Below are 24,760 nucleotides of genomic sequence, written 5' to 3' on the forward strand. Positions count from 1 at the left end.
CACTTGCTTCTGATTGTATGTTCTAAAAAACTGTAATCAAAGTACTGTTTATTTCTTTCTAGCATGAATAGATTTCCCAAAAATTTGAGTCTACTTAAGTGAGAGAGCTAGAACACCACATATATCATAAATGAATTACTTCAACTATACTCATTGCCAGTTATATCTCTTGTTAATATACTGAAAACATTAAGGCTCAGAGAAAATCATGTTATCATTTGACATGTGCTACATAATCTCATGCCTGCCCTTTAATTGAAAAATGTGGGGTGCAGGTGTCCATTTATTGTTTTCAGGGTTTACTACTTAGATTTCAATCCTTCCACAAATTAGTATAGGTATGAAAGAAGTCACTGAAAATAATCCACTGAAGAGAAAGCACACAAACACCAAGGGAGTTTTTATGTGGACTAGAGATGAAGGAACTGAAGCCCGAACAAAATAGGAGATGGTCTCTCTTGATTAATTAAGAGAGGAGAAAGAAAGAACTGTGACTCCCATCAAATACAAATGGATAGGAAAGGGCAACATGGGATATATGTATGAGATGAGAGTTTCCTCATCGGAAAAACAATAGCAATGGCCATTTGAAGAGGTTTGCCAGGTAAAGAGCGAGATGAGAATGTGAGACAGTTGGCAGCTAGTCCATCCGCTCTGAAAACCATTTGTTTCAGGTCAACCACGCTTGAAAATGTGCCTCAACTTATAGCTCAGCACAGTAAACCACATGCAGACAGTGACTCTATAAAGGAGTACCTCACTAAAGCAGAACCAGTGGCTTGCACTTACCAACTCTGTGCATCCACTGAGGCCAAGACACCACACAGAATACCACACCACACAAAATAAGTCTGAGTACAAAATAATCTCTCACCTTTTTCCTTGGACAGAGACACATATCTCACTCTACAAGAAAAACAATCTGGTATCCCACCAAAAGCCCACAAGCAACCCCAAAGCCCAAAAACAAATAAAAAAGATTTGACACTGCATGTTATGTATATGTAAAACCAAATTGTAGTGCTGTTGCTGTCAAGCAGGTCTACTTCCTTTTTGAGGTTGCAGCAGTGCATTTTGTCTCACTGGAGCTATGTAGGTGCAAATGACCACAATAAAAAGCGTTTGCAAACAATGCTACCTTCCTCTCACCCTTGATTCTTATGAAATGCTGTCACTATTTTCCTGAAATACCAGTAATAAACTACTGTTCTTCTGACTTGACAGGCGCTACTTTGCCACCACCTGCCTGCCCTTTCTCAACCACTTTGACCTCACTGTTGGAGGCATAAAATATGGCCACAGGTAATTGTCTGAATAGCTGTTTACATGATATATGAAGCTGTCTGTGGAGCATTTGTGTTAGGACAAGATCTGTTGATTTGTTGAGTGCACTAGATCATTTGAGTCAAGTGCTGCAGAGGATCTGGTTGTGGGTGTGGATCTGCTCTACCCTCAGGGGAGAAGAAGCTGATATTGTGAAGAGCATCCTGTCTCCCTTTTCATTTGACAGCACTTGGAAATGTGTTGTCAAAATGAGTGCTTGGATAGAAATGAGTGTTTGTACATTTGTGTGGATGCTAGCAGCAAGCTGTGAATCTTTTATTGTCTGAATGTATGCATGCATGGGGATGCTTTTTTTCTTGTATACATATGTGCTTGCATGCATGTGCCTATACTGTAAAAAGGTTTCCTTTGTAGGATCAACGTATGTGTGCATGAATGTTTTCATAGGGGAGATGCAAGTATGTTCTGTGTGTGTGTGTGTGTGTGTGTGTGTGTGTGTGTGTGTGTGTGTGTGTGTGTGTGTGTATTTACACAAGCACAGAATCCTCAGAGGATCCCAACCAATCACTTTGCCTCTGTGTATCGGCACACCTGCTCTCTGTGTTATAAATAGATGGTGGATACATCAATTCCCTCGTGTCACAAAGCTCAAATTCAAAAACTTCTGTTTTGACAGAAGGGAGAAGACACACTCCACAAAGACAGACGATAGCTGATAAACAGTTGTAACCTGCTACTACACAGCAGTGATAGCTGTGAAATGTGTAATGGTGGCTTGTATTAATTTCCCAATTGCTCATTAAGTCATAGTAAAGGCTTGCTTTTGAAATCGGCATATTTTTCAGCCATCTCATTTAAATATAATAATTTTCCCTTAGAAACTAAGGGAAATACAATTCCTTTGTAAATGTCTAAACTCCTAGTTTTGATCTGAGCTGATCTTATTTCTCAAAAAAAGGGCTGATGTAAAACAGCTGTTCTGAATAGATCACATTTCTAGTAATTTTTGCATGGAACTAGTGCCCCTCTGTGGTAACAATATGAATTACAACTTTTCAGAGGTCCCAGAGTATTGAAGTAAAGGCTGCCTGTAGTGCTGGATGAGCAGCAGCAGAGGCTGAACATCTTCATGTTATGAATTCAGATGCAAGTACAAAGAAACCCCACTTTATGTGGATTTCCCCTTTAAACCTGACAAAGCTCTGCATAATGTAAATGAATAGCGCACATACAGTATAACCTATGTGTATAAAGATATATTATTACTGGTTCATTAACATGTAACAAGCAGAATTTCACCATTATAGCTGGTTAAGGTTGAGCTAATTGAACACACCTTATACACATTTTGGTAGTTTTATCTATAAAATGCATTGTATTTTACAAATTGATCATTTATTTTGAATGTAAAACCCTAATCTGTAAAATAACGTAACTGCTTGCTTAAAAAGTACAATATTTCCCTCTTAAATGTAAAGAAGTAAAAAGTAGCATGAAGTGAAAAGTAGTAGGCCTACCTCCTAATTGTACTTAAATACAGTAGTTCCATGAATGTATTTATTTGTTTTTCACCACCATTTGTACTACTTACACTATGTTAGAAACACATCTGATTTAAGTTATTTTAACAAATCTTTGCAGTGACTAGAAAATCTTGTTATTACAGTTTTGTTGAGTTAATGTTGTGATTGTCAAAATTGTTTTAGTTACAGTTACTTACAGTTTCATTTGTAATTCATTGCTGATGGCAGTTAATAAGTTAATACGCTAACACTTACACATACCTGTTACTGGCACATACAGAAGTTGAGTCTTATACAGACGTAGTTATAGACACAAATATAGATCACATTATACTGCTGCCTTAGATCAATTGAAAAAAAACCTGAAAAGAAAACTTGCTTTCCTCAACTGGCTTAAATAATTCAAACATCTACATGGCATGACAAAAATAAAAAGGAAGTATATGCAGAGTGGTCTTGTGGGCAGAAGTCTTAAAATGAAACTAGCACCAATAATACAAGGCAACACACACACACACACACACACCACACACACACACACACACACACACACACACACACACACACACACTTTGCAGTAAAACGTTTTACTAATTTCTTAGTAACTACTCAACAACAATTTTGTGTTCCGAATTGTACAGTGTTACTTTATAAAGTTGCTTTACTGTGTGTTGCCTCATGGAGCCAGAAAATGTGGGTTTTGTTGCAAAGAATTCTTAATATGCAACTGAATGCAAGCTACACAAACAAGTCTCATGGTGTTAATAACAATAATAATAATAATTGTAATAATCAGGGTGTGAAATTTAATTATTATCAGTCTATTGAAAAATTATGGCAGAACAGAACCCTTTGTGAAACGTCTCAGATCAGCAAGAATGAACAAACCTGTGCCTTTGTGCTTCTTGTGTTGTGTTGTATGGTGTACTCTGATGGGGCGCTACTGCAAGTCCAGCAAATTTATAGTTAGCAAACTTCTTGCAATTAACTTTTTAAACAATTAAAATCATCGTTCAGCATTTCACCCATCATTCATTGCACTTGCAGCACCAACAGAGAGCAGTTTCTCTATACGTCAAAGGAAGTCTGATGATGATTATCATTTATTTTACTGGCAATTCACAATTTAAATTCTTACCGTATGTGTTGGTAAATGCTGAGTGCTGTCATCAAGTGCGACAGTTGTTAAACCACAGGGCACTGTAAAGTATTTTTTCATGTTTGATTGTTATACACTGAATCCCAGTGTATATAAATACATTGTTTATGAATTGCACACACTAATAATAATAATAATAATAATAATAATAATAATAATATGCACAAAAGTCACATTCTAATTTTTATGACAAGTGATGTGCAGCAGCCCAACAGCTGGTTTGTTAGTTTGCTATCAACTGATGATTAAAGTTTTAATGAGTTTTAAAGAAGTAAAGTTAGTAATTACGCTGAGTGGACATCAGGACATGTGTTTGCTGCTCAGGACCTAGTTTTTTTTAAAAATCATTCCAGTAGGTTTATTTGCATGTCTGTGAGACTAACACCTGTTTTCCCTGTTTACACCTGCATTACCTACCCGTCTCAAGCCCGCCAGCTCCCATCCCGGGAATTTCCTCTGCCAAGCTCCCACATGGATTCTTTCCCCCTCATTTTAACCCCAAACTACAGCCAACAAGACAATAAACCCAAACTGTTCAGTTGCACTGGAATGGCTTGATTACTAATATCAAAGACTTATATAGCTATAACTTCTGCACCAGGGGCGCCTAGGGGGGAAAAGTTAGGACAATTCCAAGGGCCCATGACTGACAGTGGACCCAAAAAATAGGTAAAAACTAATATAGAATTATTAAACCATCATCATTCAGTATATATATTTCAAATATAATAATAAAATTAATGATCTCTTTGTTTTTACTTGTTTTTGGTAGTAAAAGTTAAATATCCACATTGACCAAAAAGCAAACATCCATATTGACCGACCACCCCCCTGTATCTGCATGAAATGGTTTGGTCCTGCCTTAGCTCACTTATCAGTGTTTATTGCAGTCAGTAGATGAGCCAGAACTACAGTGATCACAATGTTAACTAGTAAATCAAAATCTGGTTTTCAAAAAAGTAAAGAGAGGAAAGAGAGAGAGGAAAGACAAAGGAAAGGATGTCAATCTGTAACCCAGTGTTTCACCAAGAAAGGAGCCTATAGTCTGTGAGTGGTATTAACCTGTTGGCTTAATGTCCATAGGGAAATAAGATAGCCAGCTACAGACTAGTGTTAGCCTACATTTATCCACCATTTAATCAGTTCAGGGAAACGTTTACCAAGATATTCATATTAAATCATTGTCCCTGCCCCTTTTAACAGACTTAACAACAGATGAGTCAGCAGCACCCCAGTCACCCCATCACTGTACCCCTCCCTGTCCCAGTGAAGAAGCTGAGCAACGTTGTGTTCAATGACAGGCCAGTTAGCATCATTGCAGGAAGTCTGTGGGGATTTCTCTCTTGCTCTTTTTACCATTACAAAAAAGAAAATGAAATATTTATTAATGACAGAAATTCAAACACATTAATAGCAATTATTTTCTCACATAATGATCAATATGAAATAAAATAAAAAAAACAACCTACTGTCTGTACTGGATGCTGGACAGTTGGAAACAGTGAGTAGTTTACCTGAGCCTGCATGTAAGATACAGACAATATTCACCAGCAGTAAATATTGTGCTAGTACTACTATTGAACTACAAGAAGCAAGACAGTTGCAAGCCTTTAATTAGAATTATGTAAAGCTTTTGATGGGACAGTTAGGTCCTAGAGATGTGGTGACAACAGCTGCGCAGAGGGGGCCCAATTAGATTTTTTTGTTAAGGGGCCCAAAATTCCTGGTGGCGCCCCTGTTCTGCACGTTACATTTACTAAATTTTTATTAAAGGATGGGAATACTACTTTTGTTTCATATTTGTATAGAGATCTGTTTACACTTTGACATGCCAAAAACACCTTTACAAAAACACAATGAAAAAAAAGTCCAGGTCGATACTTTAAAGATAATATAAATATATATGCTGAATATCTTCAGTTGAGCTTACTTGCTTTCATCAGCCTTTTGGGATTCCTGCATGTTGGCATTCTGCGACCTGTAAAAGTCTGCTGATAAACTGTGTTAATGATCTATCAACAGATGGTCAGCTGTGCAACAAGTTTGTAGAGCCATATTTCTATCTAACCATCAACAGAACAGCACTCTGTGATCATAAACAGGGTGTTGGTGAACTTGTGAGGGTGAGACGAGTGTTGTTTGTGCGAACTCTTTTATCGTATCACTTGCTCATTTGTATAGTCATTGCCAAACAAACAGTGAAAATGTTTTTTTTTTTTTTCAGACATTCATTTCTTGTTTGTCATCATTTATGATAGTGCACAACGTATTGTCACTGAGAGCTTTAACTGTCGGAAACTTAGTTCCTCCATCCATTATCCATTATTCACTTATGGAGCGAAGCCTGCGAGCTAGTTCAGGCAGTCAACCCGAGCTGCGTGGATATATACACACGACACACCTCACTCCATCCGTCCACTAATCGGAAGGTAGTTGGTTCGATCCCTGGCTCCACCCGCCAGGTGTCGGAAGTATCTTTGAGCAAGATACTGAACCCAAAATTGCTTTTCACAGCATCGGTGTGTGAATATGAATGAATGCGTTTGAAGTTCCTGTTCAATGTGCTTTGCCATCACTGAGTGAATGTGTGTGAAAGGGTGAATGTGGCATGTAGTGTAAAAGCGCTTTAAGTGGTTGGACGACTAGAAAGGTGCTATACAAGTACTGGTCCATTTATTATTTTAATAATAATGGTTAAATTTGGTAAACAGAGGAAGAGATGTCCTGACTTTTAGTTCCTAGTAATTAAGCTAAAAAACACTGGATCCCTAATTTTCCACAATGCAACTTGACAGTGTCTTCTGTCACTGCTTGGTAAATACATGTCTTTCAAACTCATTCCCCCAGTTTTTGGCCTTTTTTTTTTATTGCATTTATTGTATAGTGACAGCCGAAGATAGACAGGAAAGGGGGGCATGGCCATTTTCAAAGGGATCCCTTGACCTCTGACCTCAAGATATCTGAATGAAAATGGCTTCTATGAGTACTTAGGTGTCCCCTCTGCAGACATGCCCACTTTATGCTAATCCCTTGTGGTTATTGGCAAAAACCATGCAGTTCTTTGCATGTGGTATTAATGTGTTATTTTTACCTAATGTATTTGAATATTTCTGCATATTGGGGTACAGTGGGCTGAAATATTGGAATTGCAGACATTGGGAATGACTGGAATATAATACACAATATATAATGCCATCCCTGCATAAGTAGGTGCCCCACTTGTGCCACACCCAGTCAAAAATTCTGGACAAATCACTGGATGGGATGTCATTAATTCTTCAGGTATTTGGTCATAAACCAAAGTTTTGGACGAACTGATGATCTGATGATGGTGCTAGATGAAAAGTCCTTGAGCAAGATACTGAACCCCAAATTGCTCCCGATGCTGTGCATTGGTGTGTGAATGTGTATGAATGAGTTAGTTTCTGTTCTGTTCTGTTCGATGGACTTTGCCATCACTGAGTGAATGTGTGTGAAAGGGCGAATGTGGCACTTAGTGTAAAAGCGCTTTGAGTGGTCGGAAGACTAGAAAGGCACTATACAAGTACAGGTCCATTTACCATTTACCATTTAAAGTGATCACAATACATCCTGAGGGGAACATGAATGTGTGAACCAAATTTAATATCAATACACAGACTATAGTTCACTGAAGCATTTCACTGAAAACCACAAGTTATACCTCATCAGGAAATATCAGGGTATGAATGTTCATTGGTATGTTTCCATTAGTGTACAATCACATAAATTACCTTAGAATGAGACATTTATATCTATGCAGTAGGTCGTCTTTTACACAACCATGTTGAGCAAACACAACACTTTCATGTTTATTGCAAGTTTGGCAGCCACCGTAGTTTTTCCTGCACGCTGTAAGACTAAGCTGTATTTAAATGGTTGCAACTTTACCACTAGTTGCCACCAAATCCTTCACACTGGTCCTTCAATCCCTTAATAGATCCTCATTTCAATATTATAGTTTACACTGACTGGCTTGGACCAGGATAAATCTAAAACAGAAAAAAGTCTGATTGCTTTTGTCTATTACTACAGAGAGATGAACATGATGAAAAGTAAATTATATGTTTTGTTGGACAATAGTATGTGGACTACTTTTAGTTACATTTTCAGTAATATACTCTTTCTTTCTTATACACAATTAATATTTCACTGAAAAACATTTTGCATCTTAATATGGTGTGAAATAAGGGAAAATGTGTGAATGCAGTGGGTTAAATATAAAACTTGTTAATAGACCTGATAGATTAGATTGGCAGAAAAAACTCCCCCTTCAGGACAAGAATACAATATAAGCCAGACTTGGAAATACACTGACCAGACTTTGCTGTCAAGGTAAGGTAAGAGTCCTTTCTTCTCTGTATTCAGTGGCTTACATTGAGAATCTTTTTCGTATTCTTCAGGGTCAATGGCAATTTGTACCATAACAGTAAATCTGAAGTTTGCATTTTGTGTCCATGCCATTTCTCATTCTCTCATTGTTTAATCCTTTCATGCAGATGGCAAGGCTGTGGCAGCTCATGCTCCTGTGTTGGGCATGGAGTCCTCTGTGTCTGCCATCCAGTGTGAGCTTCATTAGTGCTCCGGAGGAGTGTGCGAAGGCTCACTTTGTCCCTGGTTACAATCTGGGTGGAGAAGGATTCAACATCGTCAAAATGGAGCGGAAAGGTGCCTATGTCATCGACACTGAAACATGGAATCTTGGCAATGGCGCTTGTAGGCTGTACAAAAACAGCTACATGAATGGAGAGAGCCAGAAGGTCCCAGTTGCTGTGGTGGACTGGAGAATCCTCCCCAAGTGCAGTTTAAAGGTCTCCAGTACAGACTACGATTCTGTTGAAGCTCTTGTCAATGACTCCACATCATCTGTGTCCAACAATTGGAAAATCGGCCTTGATTTACCTGTAGACCCTTCTGTGACTGTTGGGGTTGGCTTAGGAGGTTCCCACTCCAGAGATTCTACCTTTGGCATGCAAAAGTCAAAACAAGACCGCTACAACTTCTTTCGTCATTCTGTCTTGTGCAGCTACTACCAGTAAGTATGTGGACAGATATTTGTCTTCCTTCCATTTCCTCTGAATTTATTTGTTTACTTAATTAAGTATAATTTAGTTTAAGTGTTGATTATCCCATACCACAGTACTTAAGTTATTTTTAATAAGCGTATTTAATATATACATAAAAATAAACATGAACGGCACTGTAACACCTGTATTAAACAACACTGTTATTAGCTGCAACTAACTTATTTGTACCTTTGTGCTTCACAGGTACAGACTGGCAACAAAACCTCCACTGAGTCAAGAGTTTGAATCAGCTGTGAACTCCCTTCCTTCTTATTCAAAACAAACCGAGCAATTATATCTCAGTCTGATCGACACATATGGCACACATTACATCACACAAGTGTATCTGGGAGGGGAAATGAAGGCAGTCACTGCCATCAAGACCTGCGAGGCAACTATGAATGGACTGTCTGCAACAGAAGTCAGTGACTGTTTGTCAGTCGAGGCCTCTGCTAGCTTTAATGCTCCTGAGAGTGTTAAGTCAATGATGCAACACTGTCAGGCAAAGAAGAATAAACTCTCCATCCCAAGTTTCAGCAGCAGGTTTAATGAGCGTAGCACAGAGGTAATTGGTGGTAATATCAACGGCGCTGATATCCTCTTTAAAGGGCAATCAAACCCCTCCGTCTTTCAAAGCTGGCTTGACTCACTGAAAAACATACCCGATGTGGTCCGATACGACATAAAGCCCTTGCACACCATACTGCCAAGTGGTCATCCTGCCAGCGCCGGACTGAAGCAAGAGGTGGAGAAGTACATCAAGAAAAATGCAGTGTTGACAAAATGCTCAGAAAGCTGTAAGATTGGACACAGATCCAACCGAAGGGATCCTTGTGCTTGTGTTTGCAACAGTAATCAGAACATCAAGTCCAACTGCTGTCCTGCTGGGAGAGGTCTTGCAACGTTAAAGGTCTTCAACCTGTATGCAAAGGGTCTGTATGGTGACAGGTGGGGTTACACAGATGGTTCAGTTGAGGTTAAATATGGCAACCTGATAAAGCGCACTGCCATTATATCAAACAATGACAATCCTAGATGGCCGGGGACATTTGAATTTGGACCAATCACTATGAACATGAAAAACAAACTTACGTTCACTGTTTATGATGAGGATTCTTACTGGAACAGGGAACTACTTGGCCAGTGTTCATTTGCTCTGCGTAGTGGGAAGGTGACAGACAGTTGCATGTTTGATCACGGTACCTTTTTCTTCTCCTACATAGTGGAGTGTGCGCCGAGTCTTGGTGGTAACCAGTGTCAGGAGTACATACCAACCCCCATGAGTCCCTCTTTGGCCAAGGTCTTCTACACCAGAAATGGGGTCCTTCTTGGAGAGAATGAGCAATCAATCAGTCAGTCAGTCAGTTTGAAAATTTAATGATGAAATGGGAAGATTTGATTTTACAGTAATTATTTTGCAGTAGTTGCTATTATCTATTTCGCCTTTACATTTTTCTTTGGCTTTCTTTGACTTGATTGCAAAAGTAGTTTGTCTTTATAATCGCTCAAATATTAAAATTTGAAATTTGTGAAAAACATTCTTCACTGTAATGTCGCAAAACCTGCCAGTAAAGATTCAGCAAAGACTCTGTGTCATTTTATGATTTAACACATTATGTAGTTTATATCCAAGTCTCGGACATATTGACACTTTCACAAGCATGCATACATTGTCCCAGTGTTTGAGAGATGTGTAAAGACTTAACCTGTTAAGCCCTAGCCATATTTTCAGAAAAAACGCCTAAAAAGACATACCCAAAGTAAATGAAGAATTGCTTCACAATTATAAGGTTCATATGCATTTCACATTTTGACGATAAAATGCTAAATTTTGCTGCGTCTTTGCTACGGGGCTGACATGAGCTGGTTAGGTCCGATTATGTTTTGCTTGGTATCAGCAGAAAGATGAGCTTCTCTAGTTTAATTTGACACCTAACATGACTGAGTCGAACTATATGTGTACTGCTGCGTTTCATTTTGACTGTCCCTTATATTCATAGAGCTGTTATTTTTTAGTTAATTGTTTAAACTATTGCCAAACACATTGTGTTTGAGAAAAATACACTTGGACTGTTGTTTTGATAGAGTTGAAGCCTCGTCTTTTGGAAACATTTGGAGAAAAAAAACCACCACAGCGTTTTATTAACTTTTTACAGGCAGTAAAGGGTCTGGCGGGTCTAACAGGTTAACTGAACTTCCCATGGCCCATGATTAACTTAACTCAAAGCTGCTGAGAAAAGACCATGTTGATCACTAGACATGTAGCAAATAATTTCCAAATCATTTGCCCCTAAATCAGCATATTCTGTATGGATGCTCATCCTCACAGCAACTACTCAAATTAAGGATAAGTGAAACTGATCTTGGTTAGCAGTGAGAAATTAATTTGATTCAAAGAGATCTGGCAAAGAGAAACGGGAGATACAAAAAAGGCCCCCTGCTTCTCCCTTTTCATGTAATGATTTTACATTTATGCTTCGCGTTTTTTAAACAAGCCCTCATTACATTACATTACATTCTGTTATTTTTATTTTCATTCTCACTAAGTAACAAGTAAGAATGTGTGAATGCAATTGGTTAAATATAACAAATACAATTATATTGGCAGACACCTCATGTCATTAACACATATCAACAGCCATAGCACGTAAGGAGTTATCATGTTTGTATGGAACATGTTAAGTGTTACCAAATTAGTAAATAACAACATGCCTATCATCCAAGAAAAACATTTTCTGTCAGTTTGGCCCATAGCAAATCATTTCAATGATGGGAACACTGCCTATCTTTACTGTAAGCGGTTGCAGTTTAATATTGTGATACAGTTATACACTCCAATGTGTCCTAAGTCCAGTATAGATAGATACTGGATAGATCTTGATGCACAGTAAAGGAGAGCATAAGGAGCTACATCAAAGTATTGACATCCACCCTTTTATCCTTACTTTCCTCCTGCCTGATATCAGACAATGACCCCTTTACCAGCACCCATTATTCAGACTCACCCGCTCTTCCAAAACAGACCATCTTAGTTCTTCAACTTGACAATCTCCTGCTGGCCTGGCTTATCCACACCCCATTCCTTTCTCCTTCCCTTGCTCCTAGAAGAAAAGAGACAGAGACAAGGGGATTTGCCTCACGGTAGGTAGCTGTTTTATGTGAAGCATATGAGAAAAGAGAGAAGAAAGGAGAGAGGTTTTTTGGTGAGGCTTGGCAAAGAGAGCCAGCAGCCCACTTGAGGAGCAGTGGGTCTTAGAGCTGGATGATTTGTTTGGAGAAGCCCTCTCCAGCCAAAAGGAGGATTAGCTGCACACAGGTTCCCATGGATCCAAGGCGAGGTGCAGAGGGCTTTTAGAGGTTACCACACCCCTACATGACTGCATATGCATGCAGGCATGTAGACACACATTCACAAAAACATGTACATAAAACACATAAACTGCAACACACACATACAAGAATATGCACCTGTCCTCAGAGTACATCACCATGGGCACAGAAACAGTAAGACTACAGTAGGTAGGCTTAGCTAGATTAGTTTGCACAACCAAGTGCCTGAATACTCTATTTAACCAACAATACTTTCAACTACAATATGCACATAGTTGGATGTATGGCAAAGACGAGGTATAAAGTTAAAGGTCCATTCTGTAACATTTAGGAGGATCTATTGGAAAACGATTATAATATTCATAAATATGTTTTCATTAGTGTAGAATCACCTGAAAATAAGAATCGTAATGTTTTTGTTACCTTAGAATGAGCCTTTTATGTCTACAGATATTAATATAGTTTTATTATGTGACTCAGATTTAAAGTATAACTATTACACCTGTAGTAGAAACACACAGGGAAATAATAACCTTTTTTTATGGCCCTGCATTATTTGTGGTACTGCTGAATTGTATTAAATTATATTGACAGCTGTTTCTATTATTTTGTCCGCCCCATTTATAGTAACAAGGGTAGGCTAAATAGCAGAAGCACATGTCTGTATAATGCGGTCAGGGCATTATGTCACATCAACAACCTCTGCTGAGTGGGCCATGCCTTTCATCATCTGATGGTTCATTAGCTGTGGCTGCTGCCATCTGCTGGACCAGCAGAAGAATTGTATTTTGGTGAGTGAGAATGGTCCTAATTAGAGCATTGACCATGAGTTGAAGTTTCCTGTCTCATGTCACAAAAAACATGTATGTGTTTTGTCATGTACCAAAAGTAAATGATAAGACATACTGAATGTTTCCTAATATGTCAATACTCTTTGCCATTTTTGATAGTATATGTTTTAACAGAATTTGAGAATTGTTCTGATTGTTAGTGTCTTCTTTTCAAATATCCCCTATAATGTTTGGTAGGTGTGAGGTCTTGTGACTTTGAAGAAAATAATAAAAGTGCTCTCCCTCTCTCTCCTTTGTCTTGCCTCTATCAGGTAAAGTGCATCTTTAGGGTGATCCTGCTGGAAAATGAAGTCTCTTCCACACAACTTAAGGCCAGAAGGAATGACAGGCTTCTGCCGGACAAAGTTGTGCCCCATCTTTGCTCTTTGGGAAGCAGATCATGTACAAGTGGCCAAATGGGAAATCTGCACAACATCCCCACAGCTAAGTATTTTATATTCCCCTGTTCATGATTGACTGTCTTGTGTAAGCGTTGTTTTTTAACCCTAACATGTGTCGGTCTCAAACATGAAAACTTCAAATTTTGATTCAGATTGTCTTCTAATCTTTCACAGAGTTTTCTGTACCTTTTGGTCCCAGATTTACATTTAGATTTGGGTAAAAAGTGGTTTGAGTACTCTTACTCCACCATTAATGCTACCCTTTGCTTATCTGCAAAACAATTTTAAACTTTAAGGAGCATAGTCAGTACGTGATTTACTTGTTAATATAACAATTTAGATTATATTAGGAAAATGCATATGTTATTAAACCATGTTTCTCAAAAATATATATATAATAATATAATATAATATATATATATATATATATATATATATATATCATAATATAATATTCAGATATATAAGAAAAGGATGGGACTTACTGTAACACACAAACTCTCCCATCCTAAAATACTGTCTATGTGGGTATATGACTGTAACAGTGTAGCTTGCATGTCCAGTGCTGGTGGACCCCCATGGTGACATCGCCATCTCAGCAGCTGCCGTGACTACTGCCCCTCCCACCATTGACGCACCCAGTTGCTGTGGCTGTCCACGGCAACCTGGGGAAATCTTTGGTCCCTTTCATCTCCCAGTACCACCCCAGTGGAGGATTGAACAACTGGTAGCACTACTGTCAACACCTCCCTGTACATGCCACAGACTGCTCAGCTTAGCCTTGCAGCAAACATAGCGCAGATTAGCATGCCAGCAGTTCTCTTCCCAAACATCTCTGACAGCATTAGCACATGCTAAGTCAAGGGCGTACGTGAGAGCCAGCTGTCAAGTGGAGGGAATTCCTGGTGCTTCACTCAAGGTCGCTCCCACCATTCAAAGCAATGGTGCTCTGTCATGGCTCCCACGCTAGGTGTTAACTCGGTATCGCTAACAGTTTAGTTTGGATGTCCTGGCGCGTTTGAAAGAGGGTCTTAACTGGTGCTTTACGTTCACACAGCAGGGCAACAGTGTGTGATCATCACCTGTCACACAACACAGAGTGTCTTATGAGGAGGTCACAGGAAGGGGAGTTGGGGGCATATTGTTTGAAAAATACACATGTTCTAAGTTTTAGACCCAGATGGCCTCAGTTCTGATTATGGCAGTATGAACCAACCTGATACAAAGGAGGGGACAAAGAAAACTATAAGTACAGTTTTAAGTTCTTGATCAGGGAAACATCATTTTGACATGCTGATACACAAATAAGCACTTCTAAGGAAAAAACTGAATATGGTTTTATAAATTAATTGTTTGCCACATTTTAAGACTGTAGTAGGTAACTTTTATAAAACATTATTATAACTATATTCTGACAGTAGTACATGAGACAGATAATCTGGCTCCTCCTAGTACTCCTAATGGCATTTTCAAGAATCAATCTTCAATCAATCTGAGACTTATCCTTAAAAACTAATATTCCGGTCTGAATTTGGGGGAAAAGATGCAGCTATTTTGATTTAGAATAATCATATACCTTCAATGAAGAGCTGAAGCTAGCTGTGTATGTTATTGTCATAGTGGAATAAGACACAAACACACAGTCTACCACAGCAGGGACCGCAGAACCAGAAAGGCCAGAGCCCTACCTACCTTTCAACATCAAAATTGTAAAAACAAATGAAATAAAATTCTTCCATAGCCGCTTTTTAAAGTATTGTATTAGTCTATGGTGGCCACATATATCATACTCTGAATGAATTCTGCTATCCAAAAATGTATTGGCTAATTGTGTCATGTGACATAAATCAAACTTCTCCCATTCAAATGCTGGCTGCGTGGTGCTGCCCTTCTCTGCCACTTTGTTAGCTTTGAAGTTTTACAGAAAATGAAATGCTGAAAAATAACCGTTTTTTTAATAGTGATACTGCGGTGCTGATGGCCCCAACCAGTTTGGAATGCGTTCCACGGCCCATGCACCACAGTGAATTATACAGTCAGTGCTCAATACAAAACCCACAGTTCAACTAACATGAATGAGTCCTCATTTTAACAAAAATATGGAGGATCCATGGAGTAGAAAAAGGATGGAGTTGGAGAATAATCCAATTCTGCAGAAAAGGCAAACTGTGAAATACTGACTATTTGGCTCTTTGGCAAGCTAATCGATCACTTACATTGTGGACTGGGCCTCTTCCACTGGTGAGCAGACGTGCCCTTTTTGGTTTAAAATGCTGGTGCTGCTGGTTGATGTAAAACAAATCAATACTGGTGCTGTGAGGTACTGATGTATTTATCTGGTGGTGATAGGCTTAATCAGCATTGAGTGAACTTATTTGGCAAGGGCTGGAATGTAATGGATGTTCATTTACATGTAAAAGTTGTTTCAGTTGCATGTTTCAGGGTGAAGATTTGATCTATTTGGAACATCATGAAAAGTCACGTGAGTGTTATGAACTATACACATCTACAGGTGCACTCACATCTTCATGCTTTCACATGCATGAGCATACAACACACAGAGTCACACATAGATAGGGACTATCTCAGGCCTCTTACATTGTATTCAAGGGGAAGTTCGTGTCTGGATTTCATCCTCCATCGATCTCACTTCTTTCAAATTCTCATCTTTCTCCCTTTACGTCTGTATTATATGTGTATATATGTATTCTCCAATATGTGTAAAATGAAGGTATTTAAACGGTCAGCTTCAGTATTCACAAAGGTGACATTTATCACTCTACATGCAAGTCCAAGCACAAAGCTTGTGCAGTAGGCCTGAATAGAATGGGTTGGCTTTAGACAAATTCAACAATTCATGCTGATTTTAATTACAGCCAACAGGGCAGTGCATGCAACATTAAAGACACAAAACACACAGGGCTACGTTTCAGACAAGTCGTCCTCTCTCTTCCTCCTTTGTCACTCTTTCTAGTCCTCCCACCCTCGGTTGCCCCCTCCTTCACTTTAATCCAGTGGCGGAATTTCACTCGACAAGTGATCAAAGACCAGTCGCACGATGCCAGGTGCGGCTGCAGCTTCAACCGTTGACAACCACCTAGCAATTTTTCCCCCCTTCCTTTTCTCTTCTCTGAAAAAAAAAAACTGAGAAAACCTAAACAAAGCTGGGCGAACTGCTGTGTGTGTTTGAGTCTGTGAAAAACAGTTTCTTTCCCCACCTCCATTATTTTTTAAGACTTTCTTCTTTTTTTCCAGAGGGGGAAGTAGGAATGTTTTTTCCTTCTTTTTGACACTGATCTGTGTTACCTAGTCTCCCGTCCCCCTCAGCGCACTGTGTGGTGGCCGGTTTGAGGAGTTCTGTGACAGTAAATTACGGCACTCTTGAGACAGACGACCAGCAGGAGTTGTGGAACAGAGAGAGGATGCACGGCAGGGATTAGGCTTTATTAAGACTCAGCCACCGCAGATGGGCACAACAACACAGCATGCGGGTGTGTGTGAGTGAATAAGTGAAGGATACGGCACAAAGTATCTTTCTCAACCTATAGGTGGTCCCCCAGTGAAGTAAGATACACATCAGCTCTAATAGGTATCTTATGTCTAAAAGTGTCGCTTTACTTGTTTAGAGAATGTCACCACACATTATATATATACAGCACAGATTGTACAAATAAAGTATATGCTGGTGATGGCTAGATGCTGTGTATAGATGTGTATGGGACCAGGCATCCATCAGGCTGAGATCATTGTAGATTTTTATTGTTTGTGAGTGATTTCTAGATTGTTTTTTTGTTCATTTTTTTGAAGTCACACATAATGCTCTACACCTTTGATACAATACGTCTCGGGTTCTCAACAGAACAGAATACAAAAAAGTTGTTTGTACAGAACTGAAAATGTTATCTAACAGACACCTCAGTGCGCGTCACATCATTCACTTCAGAACAGGCCGACGACAGAACAAAACAATGTACACAAGTACATCTTTTCTGACAGGACACAGAATGGAAGGGGTGGAAATAAAAAAGTTGATATATTGCTGTATTTCAGTCGGGGTTTAGGAGGCTCGGTGTACTTGGAATAATGCTGCCTTCATGTCATATGGGATGGATGACAGAGATGAGAAAGATTACTGTGTTCAATTAGAAGCAGGTCTCCCTTACTAGCCTGATGTGGCTACACATTTGACAAATAAACACAGGTCTCAATTAGAGGGCTGGTCTGGACTTCATAGAAATTATCTGGTTGTATAAAACCTCTTAAAGCCCACCGGGTCATATGCCTGAGCAAGTTCTAATGTGCTACACATCGTTTTTATACAATTAATATTCATACTGGTTTAAATTAACAATTTGATAGTATTTCCCATCTTTGCTGAGCAAGAGTTTTGTGCAAAAGAAACTAAAGACCTGTACCATATAGAGGCCTGCTCCAAATAAAGGCAGGTTGAGTTCAGTGATTGACACAAATAAAGCCTGCGCTATTCATTCATCACCTTCCATGGAGGCCACCATGTTTCTACAGCAGCCCAGAATGGACAAACCAAACACTGGATTTAGCTAGGACCTCATGTTTCTTGTGAGTTTCACAGCTAACATAGTGAATTCCGTGTGCCAAGTCACACATATATTGTAACGTTTCACAATTTGGAAGTTGAAGTGAATCCTGTTTTATAAAAGTAGAGCATTTTATAATTACTCATATTCATGATAACTCCAATATGACATGGACGCATCAGCAGCTTTAAGTTTCCCTGTGCTCTGCTTAATCCATGCGCATGTATGTGAGTGAGTGAACTTTGCATATATCTTCATATTAAACTTGTATTTTGTTCATGTGTGTGGGTTGGAGGGCATGGGGGGGATTACTGACAGGTGGGTAAGCAAGTGAAGCGCGCTCGGCCTCCAGCTGTCGTGAGCCCCCTTCCAAACACTCTTTAAGACTCCCACGTGAAACTCACCAAACCCCCCCTTTGGCTCTGCCTTAACTATCCTCTCTCTTCTAACCACTGCTGTGTCCAGCTGGGAGCTTTGAACCAGTCCAAACACACACATATACACACAAATCCCTGGGTCAGAGAGAGTTGAATAAGTAGAGATCACTTCATATTGATGGTTTAAAAGAGTAACTAAAAGAACATTTGTTTAATTTATATTTTCACAGCTATTAGACTTTTTATTTATTTATTTACTTTTTTTGAGGCTGATGTTGATCATCCATAATTCAGTTACAATTTTCGAGTGACACTTCTATCCACAGTGGCACACACTGACTGTACAGGCAGTGACTGCTGGCATACGTACTTTACCATCCCTGTTGTAAGAGCTGTTACCTGGTTCATGTCATTTGGGAATTATTGTAATTACTAGTTTCATGAATACTGTTCACATCAACATCTAAGTCATAATAATTAATAGGAAACTAAAGGTAGCAGATTTCATGGATAGGAAGTGTTTTATTCACTATACATAGTATTTTTTGAGGGGGGGCTTTTTTTCCCCCTTTATTAGATTACAGGACGGCTTGAAAGATGGACAGAAAATGGGCCAAGAGACAGGGAATGACATGCAGCAAAGGGCCAACTTAGGTAAGAACTCAGCCTTGGTACATGGGGCCGCGGCTGTACCAGGTGAGCTGCCCGGGCACCCCTATACACAACATTTTAATGGTGTGATCACTCGTAAGATGTAAACACTTCCCCATGGCTACCTTCCATTTGTGTGAAGGAAACTGTGCCTTCAACCACTGAGACCGCAGAGAGGATTTGGAGGCGAGATCGCGGCGCTGCAATAAAGGCATAACGGGAGTGAAGGAAGGCCATGAGCATGGGAAACATCCATCTCAGTTTGTGGCTGACCTGCTTAAAGAGGCTCTGAATCTCGAGAAGCCTTCGACCATAGACCGGGCACACCGCACCCTCCGCAATAAGCCGACGCAAGACAACCTCCCACCTCGGGCGTTTGTGGTTAAGTGCCACTATTTCTCCGAAAAAGAGTCGCTTCTGAAGAAAGCCATGGAGATGAAGTCAGTGACTACCGCAGACGGCAACCATATCCGAATCCTGGAAAAAGAACCATCTCGTGCTACAGCAAGGACAATATGTATCTGGATGAATGGGTCAATTTTTTGTTTTGTTTACATTGTGCATTATCAGCATATTCAGCTTTAATAGATACATTGTAAGAGATAAGAGATTTATTGCGTTCTACATTTGTTCCTGTGTGGAGCTCACATGGTAAGCAGTTTAGGAGAAGAGGTTGACTGGAAGAGCAGGCATCTCCATGCCAGAGATGAACGATGCTGTGTTCATGGTCATGCTTTTGTTTGTAATGTTTAAGATAGTTAGGGTTACATGTTATGTTGTTATGTAACGTTTTTGAATGTGTATTCAGGTATTCACATGATTTAATACTGGGGGGAGATTTGAACTGTGTCCTGGATCCGAAGCAGGACCGTTCCAGTACAAAGGTCACTTCACTTAGCAAATTGGCACGATGCATCAATACTTTTCTTCAAGCCTATGGAGTCATTGACCCCTGGAGATTCAAGTATCCAACATCCAAACAGTTCTCTTTCTTCTCCCCAGTACATCAATCTGACTCTAGAATTATTTTTGAATAGACCAAAAATTTCTACCCATGATCTCTCAAGTAGAATACAACAGTATAGTCATTTCGGACCGTTGCCCAGTACTTTTAATGCTTCGGTTTCCAGAAAACATACAGGATTAAACTGGTGGACCAACTACACTCAACATAACCCTCTGATAACTTATGCAGAGAGAGAATTTCGCTTCAGACAGAATTCAATTCTTGGGTGCCCGGTTAGCTCAGTCGGTACAGCTGGCGAAACATGTATAAAGTTGCTGCAGCGGCCCAGGGTTTGAATCCGACCTGCGGCGCTTTGCTGCGTGTCATCCCCTCTCTCTCTGCCCCCCATTCCCTGTCTATCTTCAGCTATCACTATCAATAAAGGCAATAAAAGGCCAAAAAAATAACTTTAATAAAGAAGACAGAATTATATTCTCTGACAAATGACAATGCTATAGATCTTTATCTAAAAGCACGTCATAATCTCTATGAATACGGGGAGCGCGTCAGTAAGCTCTTGAGCCATCAACTCAAACAGTCAGCGACAGCTGGTTTTGTATCTGCGATAAAGGATGGGGAAGGCAATATAGTTATGGATCAAAGGGACATTAATGCTCAATTTAACTCTTTTTATGAAAATCTGTAAACCTCAGAAGCAGGTGACAGGGAGTTGGTGGAGAATTTCTTCAGTAAACTGGAAATGCCCTCCTTAGACAAATTAGACAAATAAGAATTGGAAAGGAATATAACCCTAACAAAGATTAATAACGCAATTAAAAAAATTAAACCCGGAAAGGCACCAGGCCCTGATGGGTTTCCAATAGAATTTTTAAAACATTTGGTCCTAAATTAATACCATGCCTATTGAAGGTATTTGAAGAGGTCCTGGGTAAAAAAAAAGTCCCCGACTATGACACAGGCTTCCATCTCTCTCTCTTAAAATTCTTTATACGGCGCCTCAAGCTCAGGACTTTCCTTTCTCTGTTAGTGAGGATAGCTTTACTTACTTGGGTGTTTGTGTCACTTACAAGTACAGGGATCTGTTTGACAGCAGTTTCAAAACGGTGTTTAACAAGGCCAAACAGGACATGGAGAGATGGTCAACCCTCCCATTGTCACTTGCCGGAAGGATCAACTCAGTAAAAATGACTTTTATGCCCAGATTTTTATTTCTGTTCCAAGCAATACCAGTCTTTATCCATAAATAATTTTTTAAGGACTTAAATAAGTTCATATCTACTTTTATCTGGAATAAAAAAGTACCCCGAATACGGAAGGAATATTTGGAAAGACAAAAACGAGAGGGCGGTCTGTCTCTACCCAATTCTTTGTATTATTACTGGGCGGCCAACATCCACAAACTGATGTTCTGGGTCTCTGATGTGTCAGATGAGGAATCTCCGGTCTGGTGCCAAATGGAACAGTATTCAAGTAATTCTGTTCCACTTAGCTCTTTAATTTGTTCCCGACTACCCCTAAGTAAACGTTGTTGGACAAACAACCCAATCATTTCTGGCTGTCTGAAGATATGGTCGCAGTTTAGGATTCATTTTAAGCATAAACAAGCTCTTATCACCACCCCTATTCTAGTAAACATCAATTTTGCCCCATCTCTCACAGACCCATCTTTTCAATTGTGGCATAGGAGAGGGATTAAATGTGTGAAGGACCTTTTTAAGGAAGGGCACTTCATGTCTTTTGAACAGTTGAAGAAAGACTTCAGTATCCCTCAATCAGATTTCTTTAGATACCTGCAGGTACGGAGTTATGTAAAAACACACTTCTCTTTAACAACCCCTCAAAGTACATGGATAGATGAATGTTTGAACATGGATCCAGTTGACAGAGTTCTGGTGTCTGTGTTATATGATAATATCCAGAGAATTGCCGTCATACCACTTAATCGTCCAGCAAGGTTATGGGAGGAAGAATTAAGAACCACCATATCAGATGTAAACTGGCAGGCAGCAATTACATTGGTACACTCCTAATCAATATGTATTCGACATGGGTTGCTGCAGTTTAAGGTTCTGCACAGATTACATTTATCTGCAAGTAAGCTAGCCAAACTCTACCCTTGGTTATGCCTGGAACTGACTCTATTTTGGACAGGTATATATGATACATTTTCATATATGTGTGTAATAAAGTTATTAGTCCCAACCCATTAACTGCATTATTTGGGATCGTCCCTCAGGAGACACCAATAACAAGACACCAGGCTGAGGCTGAGAGAACAACTCAAGTACTCTGCCCGGGGCACTACCCATAGATACTATGAAGTTTGGCAACCATTGCTATCCTATTTCGAGGATGAACTCCCTTCCCTCAATACTCAATATAGTGTAGCCTAAATCTAACCCCCCCATACATATAAATGTGTGTATATGTGTATGTATAGCTACCTTGTGTATACTGAGTCATTTCTGTTTAATTTCCTGATTTCTGTTTTTTTTCTCTTTTTTTCTGGCGTAGGCGTTGCTGATATAAGACTATTCTGCAGAACCCTGGATTATGACCAATGACGTTTCTTACTGGATAAATATTTTAAAATACATTTCAGTCATTTGCAGGAGTGAATATGATCAAATTGCTGTTTTTCTGGGTCAAGATTTCGCCAGTGTGTTTACATAGAAAACTCAGAGTTCACTCAGTAGGGTGCAGATCTCAGTCAGGCAACAGATGGTGAAGCACCAACTGCAATGCCACCACAACTGCCAAAAGCGAAAAAGGGTTTAATATCCAGAATATAATTTTTTTTATAAAGTCATGATATCACACACTTTGGTACAGTAGGTGACAGCATGCACCTTAAATGTTGGTTTGTAGTCCTCTAGTAAAACCAAAGGTGAAGGCTCCTTTACATTAAAATAGTGGCAAAGATAACAAAAACTGGGATTTATTCATCTCGCTTTGTGCCTAACTAACTGGTGGATCACAACCTTGCAGACCAAACTTTTTTATTGTCAGTTTTTAAGGCATGACAATGACCAAAATGTGGCCTCCAACAGAATGGGTAAGCCTAGCAGTTGTTGATCATGTCAGCAGGCAATATGAAACAGAGCAGTCAGTAAAATATGTTTTTCAAATATGACATGTGAGTCACCACAACCACAAGAGGTCCTTGAACAAAAAATATGAGGCTTTTGGGTCCAGTAGTATGTGAGATTAACAGCGGACATATACACACAGACACATACATGACCAAACGCATGATCCCATACAGGCTTACACACAGTTCACATTGCCTACCTGAGCAGTGCATGACGGCCGCCTCGCTGAGCTGCTGCGGCTCTCACCCCTGAGGTGATCACATCGAGAGCTTTTCTGCTGCGTGGCCAGCACTATCTGTCTATACTAAGTCTGCCTTTCATAAATACCATACAATAAAAGCCCTGTTAACATATGAATTGATTCTGTCCAAAGAAACGTGAGGGCTTTTTATCTTGAACGGATACAGGAGGTGTTGAGTCTAGCTGGGAACTGCTTGTGGAAAAAATAAGTGAGACCTCGACTCTCTAGTGAAGGGTGGCTGCAGCCGCAGCTTGAACGCATGATTCATGCGGGAGTGTGGCTGCTCTAGTTTGTTAAAACGGGCACCGAAATAAAAAACAAGACATTCTGCTACTCACACGTGTTGCAGAAGCAGGCAGTGTGAACTGGGCTTTACACCTGGTGGAGATAACAACAGGTCTTGTGTTCTCATGCGCATTGTATGCTGTTGGCATCCCATAGAAACTGAATATGGGTGCACTGTGGGTCGCCGCTGTTTCAACTCACTATGCACACAGTAGATCCATTGCAGCAACAGCAACAGTTAAAATAACAGCAACTAAAAGTAGTTTTCATCACAAACATGAGGCTCTACACGAATCACACAGGTGCTATATTTTTCATTTAAAATGGAGAATATCGCTGAAAGGTGACAACGTCCACAGATTAACTTGCTACAAAGGCATTGGTACCTTGGTATTGGATATAAATCATGAGGTGCAGCATCATCCAATATTTACATTCTTAAATCCTCGGGATACTGGGATGATGAGGATTTACCACAAGACAGACATAACAGTGACCCTCACATTGTCATTTTATTTTCATACCTTGCCTGATTGACAGTTTAATGGAGACCATCTATGCTGACCCAGTAAAAACACTAATCTGGAGCTGCCAATGTGTTAAAAGAAACACCAAAAATTATTTTCAAATGCTTTTGACCCAGGAGTTTAGAGTAGTTAAAGGGTACATGTGCCAGAAATTAAAGGAAAGGTTAAAACAGCCAGTTTAAAGTCAGAGAAAAGGCTATGCACAAAGACTGCAGATGTTGTTGTCCTTTTGAGAAATTGCTTGTTTTCCCCCGTTTGAAGTATTGGTTATGAGAGTAAATCTGACAGAAAATTACCTTACTAAAAGAATATAACTCCAACACGTTGAGCGACTGAAACAGTGATGATCACATTAAAGGAAATCAAGCAAAAATATTCAGCCAATTCCTTTCAAGTTGATATGAAAATGGATTGTTGCGAAAAAGAAAAAAGGGGGCCAAAGAAGTCTTTTCT

The 24,760-nt window shown here is 39.5% G+C and overlaps 1 protein-coding gene across 2 annotated transcripts; it reads left to right on the forward strand.

Annotated features, from left to right (window-relative positions):
- The first annotated feature begins 8,281 nt into the window (after positions 1-8,281).
- LOC127355300 (perforin-1-like) lies at positions 8,282-10,636 on the forward strand. 2 transcript variants are annotated; one of them, XM_051386041.1, is made up of 3 exons: positions 8,282-8,319; positions 8,484-9,019; positions 9,255-10,636. In XM_051386041.1, the coding sequence occupies exons 2-3, from the start codon at positions 8,484-8,486 to the stop codon at positions 10,426-10,428; spliced, it is 1,710 nt and encodes a 569-aa protein (XP_051242001.1). In that variant the 5' UTR covers positions 8,282-8,319; the 3' UTR covers positions 10,429-10,636. The 2 variants fall into 2 exon arrangements, with proteins under 2 accessions (XP_051242001.1, XP_051242000.1); XM_051386040.1 differs by having other exon boundaries at positions 8,292-8,324.
- The last annotated feature ends 14,124 nt before the right edge of the window (positions 10,637-24,760 follow it).

The sequence above is a fragment of the Dicentrarchus labrax genome, unplaced genomic scaffold (assembly GCF_905237075.1).
Source record: "Dicentrarchus labrax unplaced genomic scaffold, dlabrax2021, whole genome shotgun sequence".
Taxonomy (NCBI): domain Eukaryota; kingdom Metazoa; phylum Chordata; class Actinopteri; family Moronidae; genus Dicentrarchus; species Dicentrarchus labrax.

Bases quoted from the DNA above. Each gene is read 5' to 3' on its own strand.
- LOC127355300 (XM_051386041.1), top strand. From the start codon at position 8,484: ATGGCAAGGCTGTGGCAGCTCATGCTCCTGTGTTGGGCATGGAGTCCT. The intron at 9,020-9,254 runs GTAAGTATGTGG...TGTGCTTCACAG, and splicing joins GTCTTGTGCAGCTACTACCA to GTACAGACTGGCAACAAAAC.